Here is a 23,713-nt window from a genome sequence, read left to right on the forward strand (position 1 = left end):
ACAGAAAGAAAATAAGTAAGTTTTTAATCTGAGCTCTGAGTGAAGGGAAAAGTTTTCTCTGAGAATTTATAACTACTGCTTTACCTCCATGTGGGTTTATTTTTTTACATGTATGGTCCAGAACTTTCCAAACTGAAAATTTAACATTATTGCAGAACCATTCTAGAAGGACATAAATAGTCTGGCTGAATGGAATTCTGTAAAGTTCCACTAAAGTTCAGTTCACTACCCCAAATTACAAAACTCAAAAAGACAGTGCATTAGGCAAAACAGAGTAAACAGAATTAAATCCTCAAAAATTTCAAAAATAAGCGTTAAATTATAATAAAAATTTAGTGCAATTTATAAATTAAAATTAAATTCCACAATTATAATTTTTGACCATAGTGTAAAACTATTAAAAATAATTAAAGATAGATGAAAAGAGAAATTGTTTAAAAAAGAATAACAACCACAATAACAAAACTTCAAAAAAATATGACCAGGGAGATCAGAGACATGGTGTGAGATAGGCAGAACTTTTGTAGTAGAAGCCATAGCCATCCAGGCACAGTGGTGCACATCTGTAATCCCAGTGAGACTCAGAAGGCTGAGACAGGAGTATTAGAAGTTCCAGGCCAGCCTCAGCAACTTAGCAAGATGCTATCTCAAATAAAGGGACTGAGGCTGTAGCTCAGTGGCAGAGTGCCCCTGAGTTTGGTCCCCAGTATCACAGATTATGGCTATTAAAATTTAAAAAACTAATTGTGTAGTTAAGATGTAGAATAGGCACATGTGAGAAGATGACTGATGACAGGGAAGATAGATCTGAATTTATTGCCCTGATTGAATAAAATCAGTGAAAGACTCTGAATTCAAATACTCAAATCAGACTATACAATTTTGCTAGGATTGAGGAAAAATAAAAACTTGCTCAATCTCTAAGAAAGCAGAAAAAGAAGAAGGCTATAAGGAAGCAGGGTAAATAGAAAGGAGACACAGAATTTAAAGCTAAAAGCACTTTCTGATGCTTGTATAATCACAATAACTATAAATGGATACTAAATTTGATAATTAAAAGACAAAGAGATTGACAAATTGGGTAAAAAAAATACACAATTCAGTAGTATGCTGTTTGTGAGAAAGCCACCTAAAACATGAAACAGAGAGGTTGAAAATGAAAGGATAAGCAAAGATACATAACCAAATGAAAGTTTATGAAGGTGTATAATGTTTATACAAAATAGATTTTAGCCCTGTCCCCCAAAAATCACAATGGAAGAGTCATTACCTAATTTAGATAAATGTAGCAGTTTACCAAAAAGTTAGGTCAATTCTCAGTAAAAGTACCTGATACCATAGTTTTTAAAAATTACATAAAAGTTTGGTAAAATTAGGAGGAGAGGTCAAATCCACAAACAGTAGATAGTTAATTAAGGATATGATTTGAATAATACTTTCTTTTTTTTTTTTTTTTTTTTTTTTTTTGTGGTGCTGAAGATGGAACCCCAGGGACTTGTGCATGCTAGCTAGGCAAATGTTCTGCCACACTGTTAAACCCCTACACAGTACTTTAGCTCATTTATATGATTTTTTTTTTAAGACAAAGATGAGATATTTACCAAAATTAACCATTTACTAGACCTTGAAAACAAAAGTCAACAAATTTTAAAGATCTGGTCTCATTTAGACTACAGTGTAATCAACTTGGAAATCAATTTAATATATACATTTGGCAGATACTTCTAAATAACTTATGTGTTGGGGGAAAAAACATGGAAATGTTTTATAATTCTTTAATTCCAAGAATCAGGGCTGGGGATGTGGCTCAAGCAGTAACGCACTCGCCTGGCATGCGCGCGGTGCTGGGTTCGATCCTCAGCACCACATAAAAATAAAATAAAGATGTTGTGTCCACGGGGGGGGGGGGGGGGGAAAGAATCAGAACTAACAAGAAATAGTGAAATGTCTTAGTGCCCAGATTGTGATTTTAAAATACTATTTTTCACTGAAATGAAACAGGACTTTGTGAAATGACTGATTCCAACTTTTAGTAAGTCTTACATAAGATGTCATACTGGAAAGCATGAAACTATCAAAAAAACAAAAAAACTGGGGGTTATGTCAGAATTGAAGGGGCTGCCATTAGCCAAAGATAGTTAATGGATTGAAACAGAGCAAATATGTAAAAATCCATAAGGGATTTTTTGTTGTTGTTATTTGCTTTGTTTTGTTAAGACAAAATAATTATATTTTTCATCTTTGGAGGATTCCAAATGACCAGTTCATTCAGAAACTGCTTAAGAATCATTCTGTCTTACCTATATAAGATCTATCTTTGAGTCACAAAATAGTTTATGAAAGTTCATTCTGAAATCCCAGCTAACATATCCAGAAAGAATGACAGAATGTCATAAGTTTGTAAAACCTGATGAAATATCTGTCATAAGTTTGTAAAACCTGATGAAATTGTCTATCTTGGCATTTTTCTTTTCTTTCCTTTTTTTTTTTTTATTTAAATCAGCATTTTTCATCAAAGTTTGCTAAAACTTTTAGGTGAAAGGTCGGTGGGCAGTTTTATAACGGATAGTTCAGGCTAACAGTGCCTGGGTCAACTGATCAATGTTAGCATTACAAAAAGGAGACAATCAGGTTTTATGCTCCCTGATGTGATACAATAGAAAGTTTATAGCACCAGCTATGAAGAATGCTTGCTATAAAAACATTGAATCCAACTCCCATTAAGCTTCTAGGATCAAACACCACTTTTCTAGAAGTACAGAAACTGTAAGAACTTAATTTAAAAACACCATGAGCATGCAGTCATCAAAATTCAGAATGTGGAACGTTAGAACAAATAACATTTTCTTAAGTGTCAGGACTGGAAAATACAATAGATTGGTGGACATCGATATATTGAAAGGTCATAGCAACCTGTAGTTCCTTTTGGATCCTGATTTTAAAAAACTGAGCTTTCAAAAAATAATGAGAGGCAATTGGTAGAATTTGAATACTGGATATATGACAATAGAAAGAATTCTTTCTTTTTTAAAAAAGGTGAAATTTGGTATTCTAATTTGGTTGTATTTTTAAAACTTTTATTAAATATATACTGAAATATTTAAAGGTGAAATGAAATAATATCTGGGAATTACTTTAAAATAATACAGTAGTTGAGAAGTGTGCATAGATAAAATGAAGAAACATTAACTGTACTTTGAAGCTGGGTGATGGGTGTTTGGCAGTTCATTGTAATATTTTCTCTATTTTATGTTTGAAAATCTTTTGTAATACAAATAAAAGTAGCAATTACATATAACTTTGGGTTATAGCCAGTGAAATCACTGACTGAAGAAGGTAATAAAACATAAATAGAATAATCCTAAGGAAAACTGAAGGAAGAAAATAAAGATGGGAACAGAAATTAATGAAGTAGAAAAATAAATAGTAGAGATGATCTATAGAACCAAATTTGGCCCTTCGAAAGATTTATAGGAGAGATTTCTGGCAGGATTGATCAAATTCAAAAGAATGAAAATACAAATAAATACTATTAAGAACCAAAGTAGAGAACATAATGGCAACTATAGCAAAGATAAAGCAATATATAGCAAGGAAGGACTGTGAGCAACTTTTGTATCAATTAATGTAAAAACTTAGGTCAAAAGGCAAATTTTCTAGAAAAACAGATTTTCCAAACTAGGTCTAGAAGAAAAACTTATCTTTGACATTAAAAATGAGTCATTTTTAAACATCTTCACCAAAAATGTTTCCACAACAGTGCTGCATGTGAGTTCTGCTCACATGGAACTTAAGTAAGCCTTGCTTTACATATAAATACTTAACTAATTTCCTATATCTTGCAGGAACTTTGATAACCCAATTATGTCATATTCAATAGGAGGAAAAAATCATAGACCAATCATAGACTTGAGTATAATGTAAAATCCTCAGTCTTGACAAGCCAAATAAACAGCCAGACATTTTTCCTAGCATTGAATGCTCCATGTTTTCCCATTGTTTTGAGATGCCACATTTATTATAAAATGAGTTCCCGTATAGATTTTTGTCCATTTCTGAGGCTTGTGCTTAGATTCTTCTGTTGAATCTTACATTCAAGATAGATTGGTATTTTAATAATGAGAATTGTAATGGTCTGGTAGTATATACTTTATATAAATATCTTTATATTGCATAGTTTGTTGCAAACTATTTTAAAGATGATGTCATGGATAAAACTCAATGTGTACGTCATTTGAGGTATTTCTTTATCCTAAAATTTTTAAAAATAATTTAAACAAATTTAAGTTGATGAAGCTTAAAGATATCTTCTGAAAATAGATTTGAAGTAAATATATTACCTAAATATTTTCCTTGCCTTTATATTTTTGTTTATTAGTATGTATGAATTAATTGTGTCTTGACTCCTCCTCAAAGGAATTTGAGATGACTTTAAAAAGTGACAGAGGAGTAAATACTACCAGATATGCAGATATCTGGAATGGGTTAATCTTTGCATTTGAACACCAAACTAAATTTTTATTTTTTGCAGAAAATAGAGCAGAATGAGACACATTCTTGATCTACACAAGGGACTGCATAACTTTGGGAGACATGCTTTTATTCTTTCTTGTTATAAATGGAAGACTGGATGATATTTGCCTTACCTTTGATTTTGTAAAAGATAGAAAATATTTTCCAGGTAGACATTTCTTGTATTGACCAGCCATGGAGAGCTGAGGTTCTAACAATGAATCTTAGCATCCATTATGAGTAAAATTTTTAAAAAATTTTATTTATTTTAGTTGTAGGTGGGCACAATGCCTTTATTTTGTTTATTTTTATGTGGTGCTGAGGTTCAAACCCATTGCCTCACATGTGCTAGGCAAGCATTTTACAACTCCAGCCCTTATGGTTTACTTTTGTTTTCAGAATAAGGCCTAGGACTGACTGGTAAATGTAGAGGGACTGCTGGATTTGAAAAAATCATTATTTTGCAACCATCATAATAAAGATTGGATTAGATATAAATCATCAGATTTAGCATATGGAGTGCTAACTGTAGGGGAATATTTTGATGAAAAAACAGGATATTAGCTTGCTTTTTAAGTGCCACCCCACAGACTGCTTGTTTTCTTACAAGGGAGAAAATGCACAGTAATTTAAGAAATTGGACAACACTGTGACTGGATGATAAAAGTTAAGAGCATCATTGAAGGACAGATGGAAATCATGTGTCTCCAGATGTGATTCCCTGAGTACACATCACCACCTTTGTAGTGTTCTAGTTGAGTATATATAATCTCGGGTTTATCATGGGACATAAGACAAACCTTAAGTGAATAATGTTTTCAAAAAGGGTGGATAGGGTAGCTATTATTCCAAAATGTCAGTGTCATAACAGGCTGTGGAAATGTTCCCAGAGTATAGGAGGCTAGAGGCTTGAAAATTAGTGTAGCACCTAACCCTAAACTGTATTCTGTATTGGAGAGGGAAATATGCAATAGAAGATATACTTATATTTGATGCAGTAACATTGTATTACATCTGTTTTTTATTAGAACTTTCAATGTTAAATTTGTTGACCTTGATAACTGTATCGTGGTTATAAAAGAGAATATTCCTATTTATAACAAATACACTGTGAAGTATGTAGGGCAAAGGCCCACGATATCTGTACTTTGCCATTAAGAATGTTCAAAAGGAAAAAAAATGGCTTTGGTGGAAAGAGGGAGAATGCGTCATAAAAATTTCAACAAAATTTCTTGCAAAAGAAATTTATAAAAATTCAACAAAGCTGTAATAAATTGACAATATCTTGAAAGTCCACAAGATGGTGATACTTCTCCTTTTTTTGTATCTGTAAGTTATGAAAAAAATGGTCACATCTAGTGGTATATTGGAGTATCTCCTACTGGCCTGAGAGCTGATAGTTAAAATTTTAGGAAATTTGCACAGATTGTTAAACACAGCCATTATTAAAAATTAAACTACATAGGCTTACAATTAAACATTTTATTTTTAAGGGAATAAATACCTAAAACTCATTACTTCTGCATTTTATTTTGATCTGTGCTCTTGAAGTTATTATGTATCTTGTATCGCTGTGGTTGATAATCCTGTATAATAGTGTGATTTTATACATCTTTTCCCAACTCCATGTTCAATGATGTCATATCAGTAGCTTGAAAGTAAGCCACATTAAGAATATTTACAGTGCAGACAATGGCAAACACCATAAATCAGGGCTTGATTTATTATTCATTGATTGTCTAGACTTAAAGTGACAGAGAAAATGCTACTAATATAAATGTATCATGTCTTTACCATATTGTGAAGAGCTCAAAAATCTGAGGATATATTCTTCCATTATTCAGAAACAATTATGCATCTTAACAAAGAAGTCACATTGTTGACAAAATTGACATAGATAAAAATAGCAGCCAGTACTCCAAAATACCCTGGGTGAGTTGGTTGATAATTTACCAACACACTGCTGGTCCTGGCATAGTTGAATTCAGTGTTTTGGTAGAAAATAGACAATATTGAATTTATTACACGGCTGTTCAGCTTTATGAGCATTAAGAAAAAAAGTTTGAGTTTTGAAAGCCATTAGTCATAGCACATCATAATAATTTTAAAATATATAATTTGAAGCCTTTGGTAGGTCTGTTGCAGATTTGAAATAGAATCAAAGAATTTAGGGTTTGATGATTGCTTAAAATTTATCTAGAGCACTTGTCTATATAAGTAGAAATTCTTTGTCTTATGTTTGATCATTCATTTATGCTTTATTTAAAGTTCTTCTAAAAACAACTCATTATCTGATAATAGCATTGAAGAACTTTAGAAGGTATTTTCTTATATTGAATTAACCTTTTGTTTTCCTTTAATTTATTCCAGTGGGTTCTGGCACTGAGTTCTGGAGAATCCTAGAAGTATAGAAATATATAGAAGAGAAATTTTGGCTCTTCCACAGAACAACCAATCCTTCAGGTATAAAGTTAACTGTAATGTTTTTTATTTAGTTCTTTTAATCGTATTTTTGTACTCTGTAATCAAAGACCATGTTGGTTTTTTAAATGTCCTCTTCGCAGTTTTTTTGTTTTTCTTGGTCTTGTGGACAAAGTAGAAGTCTTTAAGTATTTCTTTGTGTAAATTGTACCAAAGTCAACTCTTCTGTGCTGTTTTTTTTTTTTAAACCCTAAACCAGATTATTGTGTCTGTTGTGTTTTGCCTTCATACTGCCTTCAGCATAGCATTTCAAATTATAGGAATGAGAGTGAATTATAATCTTCTCATTTTTGGTATTTATGAATCCCATCAGTTTTGTGTCAATTGTGTATTTTATAAACATTTAGTATGTATTGTCTACATCCATATTGGTAAAATATTGACTCTCAAAGACTCTGGTCCTCCTTTAAATAACATCCTGCACATTTATTTTTACCCATTATCATTACTTTATTTAATCAGTTGTGAGCCCACTTACTAGTTCTACTACATAATCTACAATGTACCATTTTATATCCAGAAGTGCGCCAGTGTTTTGTACTGGGAATCCAAACCACAACCTGAGGGATATAGTCTATGATCAAATTAAATATTAGGGATCTAATATTGAACAGGATTCATTAGCCTTTCTATCCCTCTTCCTTCTCTTTCTTTTTTTTTTTTTAAGAGAGAGTGAGAGGGAGAGAGAGAGAGAGAGAATTTTTTTTTTAATATTTATTTTTTAGTTTTCGGCGGACACAACATCTTTGTTTGTATGTAGTATTGAGGATCGAACCCCGGCCGCACGCATGCCAGGCGAGGGTGCTACCGCTTAAGCCACATCCCCAGCCCTCCTTCTGTTTCTTTTGAAGTATATGTTATGAAATATTAACAGTGGGTTCATATGTGTGTATAGGGGTGTTTCTTTGCTAATATAAAGTACTTCTCTCTGCTTTGGACAAACTGATACCTTCCTACTTCAGAGCGTCATTTTGAAGATTAAAGAATAACTCAACATGAAATTACCTAGCATGATTCCTTATATTTATAAAGTTTATTTAACCTTTGTTTAATTTCTTGTTCAATTCTCTTGATCAGCCATGGTAGCAATTCCAGGCAGTTTGTACTAGTGTGAGTTGTCTATTGTTCTCCACCCTTCTTCATTTTACCTGGATCTGTTTTATTATGCTGGAAACAAAGATTTGTAGTAGGTCTCTTGACTAAATAGTGCTATGGGCTAAGTTTTTTTTTTTTTTTTTTATCTGAAATATTGGGACTTGGAAGTGCTTCAGATTTCAGAGCTTTTCGGATTCTTAAATGTTTGTATTGTCTTTATTGGTTAACCATCACTAACTGAAAAAATCTGAAATCCTAAACACTTCAAAATCCAAAACCAAGTTGCTGAAACTCAATAGGTTTAAAATTTTGGAGCATTTTGAACTTTTTAGGATTAAAGATGCTTAACCTTTAATAGAATAATAGTACCTTTCCCCTTTTATTTATTTGTTTGTTTGTTTATTTGTAGTGCTAGGAATTGAACCCAGGGCCTTGCATCTGCTAGAAAAATACTCCACCACTGAGCTACATCCCTAACCCTTTCTTTTCTTCTTTTCCTTTTGAAATAGAATTTTTGCTAAAATGCCCAGACTGGCCTCCAACTCACCATCTTCCTGCCTCAGCATCCTGAGAGACTGGGATTACAATTGTATGCCCCCCACCTTGGCATATTTTTACTTTTAATTGACACAGAGGAATTGTACATATGTTGGAGGGAAGGTGTGAGATTTCAGTATGTATGACAATATGTAATGATCAAGTCAGGGTAATTGAATGCCCTTTTCTTTTCTTCTTTTTCTTTCTACAGAATTATAGTTCAAATTGGGCATGATAGCACAAGCCTCTAATCTCAGTGATTTGGGAGGCTGAGGCAGAAAGTTTGCGAGTTTGAGGCTGGCCTCAACAATTTAGTGAGACCCTGTCTCAAAATCTTAAATAAAATGAAAAGAACCAGAATGTAGCTCATTGGTAAAGTACCCTGGATTCAATCCCCAGTATCAAAACAAAACAAAAAAACAGGCCAAAAGCCATTTCCTGTAGGAAATGTTCCCTCATTTGTTGTTTATTTTATAGCTGACATTCAAGTTACTCTTTAAAATTATTTTTTATTTATTTGACAAATATGGCTTTTTGGTATCCTTCTTGAGTATACTCTTCAAAATAAAAGTCTAAGCTCCTAGAATATGAAAATGGTTGTGTTTATGAGTGTTTGATAGGTGGCAATTACTGATTCATATATCTTTTTTTAATTCAGCTTAAGACAAAACTATTTGTTAAAAATGTAGAGAAGAATTTGGAAGGTAGAGCTCAATGGTTCAGAGATTGAATACAAAAAAAAGGTATTTGTATAGAATTCATGATCTCATGAGAGTTTTTTTTTTTTTTTAATATCCTTAGTGGTACACCTGATAGCATTAATTATTTTATGGCAGGTTTTATTTTATCTTTTTAAACTTGAGGATTTCTGCAGGATGGATTACTACGTCCTCTACCTAATCTTTTAGAATCTCTAAGTTCAATACATTGTAATTAGTTTTTGGTAATTAAATCACTCTCTCTTTTCTTTCAGATTTAAGTTGGTACCATGCAGCAAGAAACAGAGAGATGTAGAGTTCGAGTCAAAAGGCCTGACATGGCACTTTATGTACCTAAAGCTCGAAGGGGTACAGTACTCCGCAATACATGTGATAAAGAAAAAAACTGTGGTCCTTCTAATTCTGTGATAAAAGAAGAACAGAGAGAAGTTTGTCTGTCCCAAAAGGAGATCTTTGGAGACAAACCTGGAGCTCAACAATTAAGTATTAATCCTGATAGAAAGGAGCATAGTTATAGGGAAGGAAGAAAATCTTCAACAAAAAGAAAAGATACATACCTTCAAAAAAGGAAAAAAGATAAGGTTTGTACTAAGAGAGGAACCACAGAATCCAATGAAGTATTATCCCCAGAACATCAGCAAAGAGTTCCAAATACAGAGATTATACCCACTTCCCCTTTACAAAGACAACCAAAGAGCGTGGAGTGTTTGGAGGTTCAAACTACAGTTGTGACAGGACATAAAGGGATACTTCTATCACAGTCTTGTTCAGAAATCACCGAGGCTCAGGTTCTGAAACAACCATTCCAGAATGTAGACTTATGTAACTTCAGTAGACTTGAATCAAGTGGGGAGACTTTTGAAGGCAGAGATTCAGAAAGCGGAATTGAAACTGATGCCAATGTTGTAGAGATACTATCCCAATTTCCTAGAGTTTTTACTACTATATTGAAACCTGAGAATATGAGTGTACCAGTAAAACTAAGCTCTGATTCTGAAATTGTACTAGAAGGTTTGCAAATATCAGATGGAATGCTGAAGCTCAGCAATGGAAGCATCCCTACTGTTCCTGGAAATCCAGATGGTGTCATTGATCAAACTTGTATAGACTGTGAAGTTGAGAATATAGGTGATAAAGCCAATGGTACAGATTTCATCTTGTGTCAGAAAGGTATAGATTCCATTCCTGAGACTGTGGGTCTCATCTCTCATAAAATGACTATGGCCAGCAAGTCAGAGAGCACAAATGGCATTATGGATCCAGCAGTGATTAGAGAGTATGAGAAGAATAACGGTACTGCTGATGAGTTATGTATAAAGTGTGAACCTTCTGATATAGTTGTCCTTGGTCATGAAACAGATACAGATAATGGTTCCAAGATTATAGGTGACATTACCAGTAAGTCTTGTATGATGGACACTACAGGTGCCATACATGATCATATAACTGTAAGCAGCCCTTGTGTAGTTGGAGTTACACTAGCTGATGAAACTTGTAGCAATACAAATAGTTTCTCAAAATATATAGATATAAGTAAAGATGCATCTCCTTTTCATGCTAAAAGTGAGAGTGACTCAGAAAATTTCAGCAGCCTGACTGCTTGCTCTGATATTTATGTTGAGAGTATTTCATCTAGTTTTACAGAGTCAACAGGAAAGTTGATAGAGAGCTTGTCAGATTGTGCTTCCTCCTTACCTATAAAGAAGATTACTGGTAGTAATTGTAACATTTTTTTGGACTCTGAACTCAGTTTGTCAAATGGGACAAAAGTACTTTTAGAGAATGCCTTGGGCAATGATCTGGATAGTATTGGTGATATAACAGAGGCATTACATGAACTAAGAACTGCTGAAGAGTTCAAAACAAAAGAGCAGGATGACTCAGAGAATATAGGCTTTGGTGTATCAGTTCCTGGTGGAGAATCATCTATGGAAACATCCATGGATTTTAACGTAACTGAAACTTCTCAGATAGAGGGAAATACTGCTACTGAAGAGAGCTGGGAATCTATGTTTAATGATGATGGTGATTGCGTGGATCCACGTCTTCTACAAGAGGTATGTTTAATTGAAATTGCTTGATGCTCCGACACTATAAATTGGATAAAACCTAGATTTGGAGATTTTTAAAAAATTGGTTCTAATTAGTTATACATGACAGTAGAAAGCGTTTTGACACATACATAAATGGAGTATAACTGATTCTTCTGGTTGTACATGATGTAGAATCACACAGGTCATATAATCATATATGCACTTAGGGTAATAATGTCCAGTTCATTCTACTATCCTTCCTGCTCACTTGCTTACTCCCCTCTCTTACTCCCCTCTGTCTATTCCACAGTACCTGTTTCTTCCCTACCCCCCTACCCCCTTAATTATGAATTAGCATCCATATATCAGAGAAAACATTCAGCCTTTGTTTTTTTTGGGATTGACTTATTTCACTTAGCACAATAGTCTCTAGTTTCATCCATTTACTGGCAAATACCATAATTTTATTCTTAAAGGCTGGCTAATAGTCCATTGTGTATATACATATACCTCATTTTCTTTGTCCATTCATCTGTTGAAGGGCACCTAGGTTAGTTCCATAGTTTAGCTGTTGTGAGTTGAGCTGCTTTAAACATTGATGTGGCTGCGTCACTGAAGTATGCTGATTTTAAATCCTTTGGGTATAAATCAAGGAGTAGGATAGCTGGGTCAAATAGTGGTTCCACTCCAAGTTTTGTAAGGAATGTTCATACTGCTTTCTGTAATGGTTGCACCAATTTGCAGTTCCACTAGCAATGTATTGAATATACCTTTTTTCCCCACATCCTCACCAGCATTTATTCTTGCTTGTATTCTTGATAGATGCCATTCTGACTGGAGTAAGATGAACTCTTAGAGTGTTTTTGATTTACATTTCTTTGGAGGTAATTTTGATAAGACATTTGTGTGTGTTGACACATTCATTCACATTCAATTTAATGTTTTCTGCAGTAACCTAATAGGATTGTATATTGAGAAAAGAGTATCTTGATAGATATTTAAAATTTAACACACAGAATTGAGCTGTATTTGTAATAGCCAACTTCTAAGAGATCTTATTGCATAAACAGAATAATGGATTCAAGCTGTGCATTTAGGAAAGACAGAGGGAAACTTTCAGTGAGATTTTGCCTGTGTGTTTTACATGAACTCATTTGGGGGAAGGAGAATTACAACTGTTATTCATATTTATCTTTCTAGTGGATGTTGGAATGTTGTTAGACACTTTGAAGGAAAGGAAGTAGAGAAGAGAAGGGTAAAAATAGTAAAACCACTTCTTTTTTTTCTTATTATGGGTTCACATAACCTTTGCCAGGAGGGGATAAAATGATTTCCCTGTAACATTCCCACTTATATAAATGAAGACATTTTGCAGAGGGGCACTGGGGATTGAACTCAGGAGCACTTGACTACTGAGCTACTTTCCCAACCCTATTTCATATTTTATTTAGAGACTGGTGTCACTGAATTGCTGAGGGCCTCATGGATTGCTGAGGTTGGCTTTGAACTCATGGTCCTCCTATCTCAGCCTCCCAAGCTGCTGGGATTACAGGTGTGTGCCGTTGTACACGCTAATGAAAACATTTAAGCTTAGAGATCATACCTTTAGGAAAGGCAGAATTGAGATTTTAGTCTAGTTCTGTCTTAAATCCATCATTTACATTCTTTCTACCAGATCATTTCTCCACCTGAAGGGTTTTGTTTGAACCATTCCAAAGAGACTTTTACATTCTAAGTGATGATCCTTTTGTCTGAGAATTAAACTAGAAAAGTATATAAGTATAGAAAAATTACCATTTGCCTGTGAAAGAGCCACATGAAACTAAAGAGGCCAACTTGTTGAACAGAACTGACCAAGCAGTCCCAGCTCATTCTTTTGACATTTTAAGAAACTTTCCTGTGTTACCTATTGGTCAGATAATAGAGACCACGCCATCCTAAGGATACTGAAAATGACCAGACCACCATAACAATCTTGAGATCACTCTACATCCTTCTCATACCTACCCCTCAGCAAATTTCTTTTAAAAGAAGAGCTGGAGACTCCCAAAATGTATCTCTCATTCTTAAGATGGCCCAAGTTCTCTCTTGAATGTGTATTTACTTTTTAAAATAAACGTGTGTTCTGACTGGTGCTACATAGCTAAGACTTCTCCTAGTCCTGAGTTGAGTTATCCCCTTCTCTCTGGGAACTCTTTGGACTCTTCTCTGAAGACAACTTTTCTTCCATGTTATCTTGTGAGAGTTAGAAAATCACTGTTAGGCAGACTTTTGAGATCCAAATCAGGTTAAAAAAAAAAATACCAATAATGGAGGAAGTTGGGTGAATATAGAGAAGTTATTAAAGGTCAAAGCATTGGAAGAGGACTTAGTTAAGAAAGGAAGCAGTATTGACAAAAGGGCTTCCTGAGTAGAGAGCACATGTATATATAGGAGAGAAGGAACACCTTCCTGCATTAGAAAGGCATGGCATGCAGAGCATTTTACACATTTTTTATTCAGCAAATATTTATTGAACAGATGGAGATAATGGGGCAGAACTTGGGCTCTCTTTTTTTTTTTTTAGGGTGACTACCAGGGGCTTGAAATTACTTGTATACTAGAGGGAAGAGATCAGATGTACAACTCAGTTTTTCAGGTCTAGGTGAAAAAAATAATTTAGGTAACAACTCAGTACTTAAGGAGCATAATAATAGTTAGAGAGAACATTGTCATGACTTAAAGCTGGGAATGGCATGAAAACAGAGTATGTAGCATTCAGAAGATGAAGATAGCCAGTGCCTGAATGTCTTTGGAGATGGAGTGAAGTTTCTGTTGAGGGATGAGGATGGATGAAAGCAGAAAAGAGGGAGTTGGGTAGACTGCAGGTAGCACATCCAGTTCCAAACTGGGTTCTCTTCTGCTTTAAGTTTTAGAAAATGTAATAATAGTAATGTTATTAAAAGATGTCACAGATCCATTAACATTAATAGCCCTTTGGTGAGTTTTACTCTTAGTTTATTATTTATATTGCTCCATATATACTAGAATGCCTACATTAAAATTTTTCAAAACTCAAGAAGTTTGCGCAATTTTCCCAACTGGCCTATGTTTTTCTTGATAATGGCTAAACTATGGAGTCATATCTAATACTTCTAATAGGTGGGAAGTTATACTGTAGAGTATGTTGTGGCAACTATTGTAAAGCAATTTCCTGTGATATTTGAACTTCTAAAACTGACAAAGGGGGGTAGAGCTTAGTTAAGCCATTATTAAACTCCCCGAACTGAAACTCTGGATCAGAGTCTCTAGAGATCACCCATATCTCTAAAAGCCGTGATATGGAATGCCCAGAAAGTTAAGTTGGTAATTGATAAAGGAGATGTTGTTGACATGACTTCTTTTAACCCTCCAAAAACTTGGTACAGGATCACAGGAATTTATTGTTCCATAGAGAAAACTTTGATAGTCCTTGCCACTTCCAGTATTGACCAGCAGATATATATATGGTGGGAGAGCTTGTGGGGGTACCAGCAACGTAACACTTATCAACTGATGATCAGTATTAGCATCTGGCTCCTTATTAGCTAAACATCTTGATTTGAGTTTGTTTTATTAATTATTTAGTTAATTAATTAATTTTGAGTTTTTAGATAGAGGTACTACTGTACTTTAAAGGCTTCCATTTGGAAAAATCCTTTTATTACTGAAAACCACTAACATTGTGAAACCATGAGGAAGAAAAGTAAAGTAATAGTACCCATTCCCTACCCATCTTTCTTTTCTATGTGTACTTACATTCTCACGCCCACTTTCTCTATCTTCTGCAAAAGTGTCCATTTTTAAGTGGAAAACCCAAAATAGGAAAAATTGGTAACCAATCACTTAAAGCAAATTATATGAAATACAAAGGGAGGAAAGCCCTTTGTATACCCTCCCCTGGAGGCCTTATAAGTAGTTGGCATCTGATTGCTTTTCAGCTGAATAGCAAATACTGAGCACTTAAGAGTTTGACAAACTATAAATTGTAAACAACAACAACAACAATAAAACCCTATACTAAAGGCATTGTGCTACATGCCAGCCTTTCCTCTAAAGGTGTTTATATTATTTGAAGAGACAATATGTAACCAAATGACTACATAATCATATGGCAGTCTGAATGGTAATTAATATAAAACAACCATATAAAGGATATACTAGGGCTGGGATTGTGGCTCAGTGGTAGAGTGCTTGCCTAGCATGCATGAGACACTGGGTTCGATCCTCAGCACCACATAAAAATAAAAAATAAAGATTTGTGTCCACCAAAACTAAAAAAAATAAAATAAATTTTTTTTTTTTTTTAAAAAAGGATGTACTAAAACTGTTTGGTTGTCTGATGAGTGACATAAATAGCAGCTCCAAAAGGAGATTAAATCCCCCCAGGATAATAAACTGGTTGGCATAGTTTCATGTTGGTGACAACAATGGGTTAACCCATTGAGTCACAAGCTTTCAATTCTGTGAACATAATAATTGTTTCTAATTTACCACAAGTGGTATATTTGTTGCTTAGTTTAAGTTTTTACAGATGTTGCCTATCTAGGATGATGGAACAAATTGGATTTAAAAAAAAGAGATTATGATTGTAATTCTCATTCTGTATTTTTTTGTATTCCTAATTTTTTAAAATTAATGGACTATTTTTGCACAATTTCGTTTACAGGAAAAATGAATAAAGTATGCAGTTTCAGTGTATGTTTCAGTTCATTTTAATAGATTCATAGTTCACATTTTTATAAAAATTTTTGAATTGATATACAATTGACTGCCTTAGTGTGGGGATTTATGGACTTATCTTCCAGATCCTGTGTATTTTAATGAAGTCACTTGGGCCATCCAGTGAAAAATCTGATTGATTCTTGCATTCTGTTGTTCAATCCATTAGTGAATGATAGCTCGACCTCTGGTTCATACAGAAAGAGAACATTAAGAAGATTCCATTGTTTTGTTTTTTTTTTTTTAAAGCTAGGTGACTGCTAAAAATAAAAATCTACCTTTTGAACTATTAGATTTGTTTCATAATATTTTTTCTTCTGAGTCAGCATACATGTCTGCATTTTAATTCTAGTTCCCTTTTAAAACTAAAGAAAAGTCAAAAGTTTGGGGCCTCTATTGTCAACACAATGGAGGCTTTTATTTAAGGATCCTTTTCTGAAGCTTCAGAGATTGCTGATGTGCTTTGTCCTGTCTTTAGCGTTGCTTTTGTTTCAGTGAACTCCATGAGATGTGGTATGTGGGGCATAGTTGGGGCAGGTGGAAGAGGAATAGTAAATGATGTAACTCATAATGTTTATTCTATTTAATTTATTACCTGTTTCTTGACAATAGTGGGGAGGGAGAAGGCTAGGGTCTATATAGAAAACCAGAATATATGCCCTACCCTGGTCAGGAAAAAGCAGACAACAGCAGTTCTAACCAAAAATTAAAGATTTGCTCATGTTAAAAACTTTGGTTAAAGGCAAAAACATATTTTTCGGAGATTTAAATCTTATCTATACTTTGATTTGAATTAATTTTATCATTTTGTATCATAAGATACTAATATGCTGGTTATTCTGTTGGCAGGGATTTCAAAAAGAGTGCTAAAAAGGAAAGGAGGACCAGGTTTTTAGGCCTGACTGCTAAAATGGATAGCCTACAGTCTAAATATACTCAAATTCAGAATTCTTGTTTGTTGTGATGATTGGGGTTGGAGTGTGGGAAGATATAAGTTTACAATAAGGCCTAGAATCAGTACAGAGGGAATGTAAGTACTATTCAGTGTAGATTGGCCAGAGGCTGAGATTATTAAAGAAAAACCCAAAGGATACCCAGATATACAGGATACCAGGCTTAAAACAGCAAGACTAAATTTCTGATCCTTCAGATTGTGGGTCATGCTATTATATTTCTTGCCTGGGTCAAGAATGGCTTGCTTCTTAAACCAGTGCGTCTGAGTCTGCTATTGAAGGTCAGAGGTACATATCTATTACCTGTTGCTGAGAAGGATAGATAGCAAGGGACTAATACTTTCTTAAGTAATTAAGAAGGATAAATCTGTTAAGAGAAAACAGGCCCGCATATGAGGCCTTTATAGGTAGCTCAAGGTAGCATAAGGAAAAAGTGGATCAGGGCCCATAAAAATCAAGCAAGGAACAGAATGACAATAAATTCCGTCTTTGTCTGCTTTGCAGTTTTTCTTATGTCTTATAGACAGCTTTTGTCACTGAATATCCTATCAGTTACTTGAGTAAAACCAGCAGGACTAGTTTGTAAGATTCAAACTTTTTAGCATTCCTGTGTTTGATTTCATTTTACTGTTCCAGCCTACTCTAGTCTTACCATTCTTCTTCATCAGTAATATTTCTTCATCTAGTCCTTTCAAGTATTTTGGGAAGAGGAGGAAAGAAGCAGATGTTTTTCTGCCTTCTCAATCTTTCTCTTAATTTTAAATATAATCTATTCTACTATAGTGTTTGCACGGTTAGTGAATATGTATAGCATCTTGCCAAGAATGCCAAGGTTGGTCTGCCATGTTAACCTGTCTGAATAGGAGCCAGGTCCAAGTTTATGTTGGTTCAGTATATTTACTTGGTCTCTTCTTATAATTCATGTACCATATACTATCATTCATGTGAAAGGACTAGTCTCTCAAATTTGTTCTCTGACACTATTATCAGTAAATGATTATCTGAAACATTTGGGACAGTCAGTATACATGTGTCAGTATTGTAGCTCTTTTCTTCTTGTTTCCTATTTTTTCTGATTCTCTCACTTTCCCCTTTCTTGCCTATGCCTTTGTCTTAAGCCTTGAGAATAACCTACTGATGATAATCAGAGATATTGTTGATGTCTATTCTAGAGACATCTCTAGGTGACACGTGGTATGACAGAAATTTTATGGTCAGAAATTTTATGAAGCTGAAGTTTGCATTTCTGACCTTGGTTTCTAGTTAAGGTTGGTAGAAACATAGCCTAGATATATTAGATAATTTTATTTGCACATAGGGATAAACATTAGAGATCTTATCTACTTTTACACTTAATGTATAAAATATTAGAGTAGAAATGCCTGAATTTATCCCCTATTGAAAAGGATTTATTTTCATAGCAGTATAAGACTAGATATATAACTTATGCCATACATTATACACTATAGTATCACAGTCTTTTTTAGGGAACTTCTTTTTAGGGAACGTTTTTGAATTTAGGTCATGAAAAAGTTGAAAATATTTAAAATACTTTTTCTTTTAAATAAGTTATGTTATTTCCCTGTTTGCCAAAGATAAGAAAGTTAAATGAGTAAAATTTATTCACTATATTAATATAAACAAACATGAGAGATTCTTGGTAGTTATTCTCAATATTAATTATTATTCTCAATAATAATTTGATAGACTCAAATTCAAATAATCTAGAAGCTTCCATGTTTTGGTTTATAATTAAGTGTTCTCTAGCCAAAATTTTATCAAAGTTTATAGTAATTTAAAAAATTTTAAATGAATTTTCTTCAATAGAAAATTGTTAATTAGCAGGCAGGTAAGTAGTCACAAGTATAGAAGAAATAAATAGAAATAAAGGGATGGAATAAACTAAGCTACATAATTGATTGTATGGGTTAATTCCATATAAATAGTAACTTTTGAATCAGCTGTATTGATTTTATAACTACCAACTTATGATCAAGTCTCATTGTCCTTATCCCTGATGCCTCTCATATTTAAATTGGTATAGCCATGACTGTGGTTTTTTTTAAAACTGAGTTTAATTAAAAGTACTCACAAAGTGTTCTTATTCCTACCTTCTAAGATGTGAGCCAGCTGCATTATGTTATACCACTTAAAACTATGAGGGTTAGGAACCAAAACTTTATATTGTATTAGAGATGGAACTGCACAAGACTTTAAAAAAATGGAATGTTAGTATTAAAAGTAATTTCTGAACTGTAAGATCCAACTGTCCCACTTCTGGATATGTATCAAAAGGAAATGACATCATATCGAAGAGATACCTGCACATCCATGTTAATTGCTGCACCATTCACAATACTAAGATATGGAGTCAGCCTAGATGTCTATCAACAGATAAATGAATAAAAGAAATTATACACTGTCCATGGGATATTATTCAGCCATAAGAATGATATCCTTTCATAAGTCAGACATGGAAAGACAGTGTGTGTTCTTTCTCAAATATGGTTGCTAAAATAAAGTTGGTCTGAATGTAGACCAATGATTACTAGAGGCTGAGAAAGCAGGGGAGAGGAAATAAAGGGAGGTTGAATAACAGGTGCCAAAAACACAGTTAGATAGAAGTAGTAAGTTTTAGTGTTCCACAACATAGTGGGTGACTAATTTATAATAAACTATTACATGTTTTATGAATAACTAGAGATTGAAGACTCCAAACACAAAGTAATAAGGAAATAGAAATGTTAATTACACTGATTTGTTCAATACACATTGTATTCCTGTATTGAAAGATCACCCTGTACTTGTATGTATGATTGCTGTGTGTTAATCAAAATATATATTTAAATGTTTAAGATGATGGAAGTGTTAATTTGATTTTATTATTAAACATTGTATACATATGTTATTATTAAACATTGCGTACATATGTCAAATTATCACACTGCATCTCATAAGTAGGTACGATTAAAATAATTTTTAAAACAAAAGCTATTTCTGAGAATAAGTCTCATTAGTACAGTGACAGTTCTTAGCCAGTCAACAGATATTAAGTATCTATTCCGTGCCTGGCTGTGATAGGGTGATACTGGCATAAGAATTGACGAGTGACTGCAGACTCCTCTTGTCTGTGGAGCTCTGAATTCTAAAATGTTAACACTAGCTACCCCAGACTTAAGAATTTGTTGAAAGTTTAGCTGATACCTTTTTGTCCACTTTTATGATGGTCATTTCTTTCCATGGTCTGCCAAAGGGAAAACTATTTGTGTTTTCTGTTTCTCCTTGGAAGAACTTGTCATTCTATGGGTTTCAGTTCCCTTGGTTGTCTGGCAAACAGCTGTCTTGTGAACTCAAGGAAAAAAAATAATTTTATAGAACAGCTGATCTTTTTTTCTTATTACAGTGGAAGGAACTGTCTTTTCCTGCTTCTACCTCTTAAGTAGAGTGGAACTAACTTTAGGTGCTTTAGGATGTGGTAGAGTTGGCACTTTAAAACTTGTTAAAATAGATTCATTTTTTTGAATGCTAAGCAGTATGGTAAGTATTTACTACATCATCTCATTTAGTGCATATACTTGTCTATGAAGTGTAGATAATATTGTTATTCTCATTTTTTAGATGTAAAACTGAGGCTAAGCAGAGAAAAGGAACTGGAGTTACAGAAATAAATACTTTTATTGGTATTGTCTAATTCATATTTTTCTTCCTTCCTCCCTAATAAAATAAATCTATTTTTCACTTCTCCATGATGAGAAGATGTATCCTTAGCATTGTAAGTTCTCATTTTCCTTATTTGATTAGAAAAGAGGTACAGCCTAAAAGAGGAAAAACTTGAAAGGAGCTAGTTAGAATTTTGATTAACAAAGAGCAGATACCCTAAGTAGTTGCATCTAGGTCTTATAACAAGTGAGTGAGCAGTGATTGTCATGGTCTTACTGCCACTTCCTCCTTTTCCCTTCCCCTTCTGTTTTAGTGTGAAATAATTAATAGCCTTCAGGATTGGTGTGTGTGTGTGTGTGTATGTGTGTGTATGTGTGACAGAGAGTTTTAATAGGATAGTAGAATTTTAGATACTTTGCATTATCATTACTTCCTTCACTAGCCCACTGTTGTGAGAAATCCCTTAGGTAACTCTTAAGCTTTTTAGTATAATTACTTATATTAATTACATTTGTCTTAACAAATTCCTTTCTTTGTGGTACTGGGAACTAAACTGAGGGCCTTGTATGCTAGATAAACACTATCACTGATCTACATCCCCAGCCCCTCGATGAGTTTGCTCACATACTGGTTGATAGGTACAAGATTCATGCATTGTTCATCTGCTGGAATTTCAACACCTTTTCAGCTATCCCATGTTTGTAACATAGACTGGATGGTAAACATCTGGTCATTATTCTATTCTGAATAACATTAATACAGAGACAGTGTGAAAGGTTAAAGAGCGGGAACTTGGAGACAAGGAATCAGAATTGTTTATATATAGGAGGATATTTTATAATACCTTGATTTGATGTCAGCAGTAACTTATATGCTTCTTCCTCCTAGTTATCAGGGAATATGAAGAACAGGGAAAGCATCCAGGAACCTAGATTTGATTATTACAACCATGAAGTTCCTGATATTGATCTCAGTGAATGTGAGTTTCCACATGTCATTGAAATTTATGACTTCCCCCAAGAATTTCGTACAGAAGACCTTCTACGGGTTTTCTGCAGTTACCAGTAAGTATTTGTTAGTGGTTACAGATATTAGGGAAAGTGGGATGAAGTCTTTTTAATGTGTCTTCTGAAAAATCATCTTGTTTTCATATTCCCTTTTGTTTATTTTAGCATCCGATTTTTTAATTTTATTATCCATGTCCATTATATATCTTTTATTTCCAACTACTACTCTTCTAAGTTCTTTAAAAATGCCAGGTAGCCTTTCTAAACTCTATTTTATCATTTTAGAAGATCATCATCATTGACTTGTGAAACTGTCTTCATGGTACATATATCCCATTTATATTTATTGTAATTTTGATATATTTGGATTTATGTCCAAATATATATCTTATATTTACTTACCATTTTTTTCAATGTGTTTACTTATCCTTTTTTTTTTTTTAATGATAATCAGTTTCTATTCTTTGGTTACTTTAGATTATAAAATACATGTTTAATTTATCAGTGGCTAAAGCAAATTTTCCGTCCTCATCTAAACACTATAAGAACTTTTGATTCGATTTCCCACTTCTCCCTTCCTCAACTTATTATGACTGTTTAATTCCTTTTTGTTTTTTCTCTAAGTTCCTTTTGACATTGTTTTTATTTTATATATCAGCATTTAGATTTATCTCCTTACGGTATCATTTGTATCTTCCATCCGAAATTATTAACTTCATTCTTGAAAGATATTTTGGCTGGATATAGAATTCTACATTGTCAATTTATTTTTCTCTCAGAAATTTGAAGATGTTCTACTGTCTTCTGACTTCCTCTTAATGATAAGTCAGCTGACATTTTGACAACTGTCACTTCTGCTTGTGATTTTTCTTTTCCCTTTGCATGCTCTTAAAAGTGAGGTGCTAAGCAACTCGGTGAGACCGAGTTGTCTAGATAAAAAAAAAAAAAATACAGAATACAGCTGGATTCAGTGGTTGAGTGCCCCTAAGTTCAATCCCTGGTTCCCACCGCCCCTACCCTGCCCAAAAAAAGAGTTTCTCTTTGTTTTTGTTATTCTTCATCTTCACTGTGATGTAGTGATGTAGGTTTCTTTTTATTTATCCTGAGTTTATATTATTTGGACTTATTTAATCAGTGGATTAGTGTTTTTCATTTATTTTGGAGAACTTTTGGAGTAGAAATCATCTCTTCAAATATTACCTTTACTCCAGTCTTTCTTTTACTTCCTCTAATATGCTGCCAATTACATATATATTAGACCTTCTCATTTAATCCTTATGCTACTTCTTTCATATGCTGTTTGTTGCATTCTGAATAATTCCTTTAGTTTTAGTTTCCAGGTCACTCATTTTTTTAGTTATGCTTTAATTGCTATTTAGTATATCAATTATGTTTTAAAATTTTATTTATTATTTTTTCCAGTTCTCAAAATTTTTCATTTTTCTAAATCTACATGGCATTTTTAAAATTTACTTTTTTGATTGTTTGATTGCAGTTCTGGGGGGTTGAACCTAGGGCCTCACAAACTGAGCTACATCCCAGACCTTTTTATTTTTTGTTTTGAGACCAGAGTTTTACCTTGACTGGCCTCTTCCTGCTTCAGCATCCTGAGTTGCTGGGAGTACAGACATACATTATCATACCCGGTTGCATCTTCATTTTTTCATAGTTTGTTTTCTCCAAATACTTCCAATTTTTTTTTCATTTTAAGGACATTAAATGTAATATTAAGTATGTAAATGTTCTGAAGTGTTTTTTAACCTAAAGTTTGACATATAGTTTTACTTTACCTGAAGTCCTTTTAGTTCAATTTTTGTTATCTTTCTTTTGGTGGTACTGGGGATTGAACCTGGATCTTGCTTATGCTAGGCAAGTTCTCTACCACTGAACTATACCCACAGCCCCTGTTTTAGTATCTTTGTTTCTGCAAATCTTTGCTCACAATGACTTTCTTTACTTTTTTTTTTTTTTTTTTG

At 33.6% G+C, this 23,713-nt stretch overlaps 1 protein-coding gene across 2 annotated transcripts in view; it reads left to right on the plus strand.

The window, feature by feature from the left end:
• Nucleotides 1–23,713, plus strand: part of R3hcc1l (R3H domain and coiled-coil containing 1 like) — an 80,508-nt gene that overhangs the window by 41,927 nt on the left and 14,868 nt on the right. For both annotated transcript variants that reach the window (XM_076834472.1, XM_076834473.1), the window contains exons 2-4: nucleotides 6,883–6,975; nucleotides 9,599–11,401; nucleotides 21,619–21,794. In XM_076834472.1, coding sequence (XP_076690587.1) covers nucleotides 9,614–11,401; nucleotides 21,619–21,794 — 1,964 coding nt within the window. In that variant the 5' untranslated portion in view covers nucleotides 6,883–6,975; nucleotides 9,599–9,613. The remainder of the gene's footprint in view (nucleotides 1–6,882; nucleotides 6,976–9,598; nucleotides 11,402–21,618; nucleotides 21,795–23,713) is intronic.

Source organism: Callospermophilus lateralis, chromosome 15 (genome assembly GCF_048772815.1).
Source record: "Callospermophilus lateralis isolate mCalLat2 chromosome 15, mCalLat2.hap1, whole genome shotgun sequence".
Lineage (NCBI taxonomy): Eukaryota > Metazoa > Chordata > Mammalia > Rodentia > Sciuridae > Callospermophilus > Callospermophilus lateralis.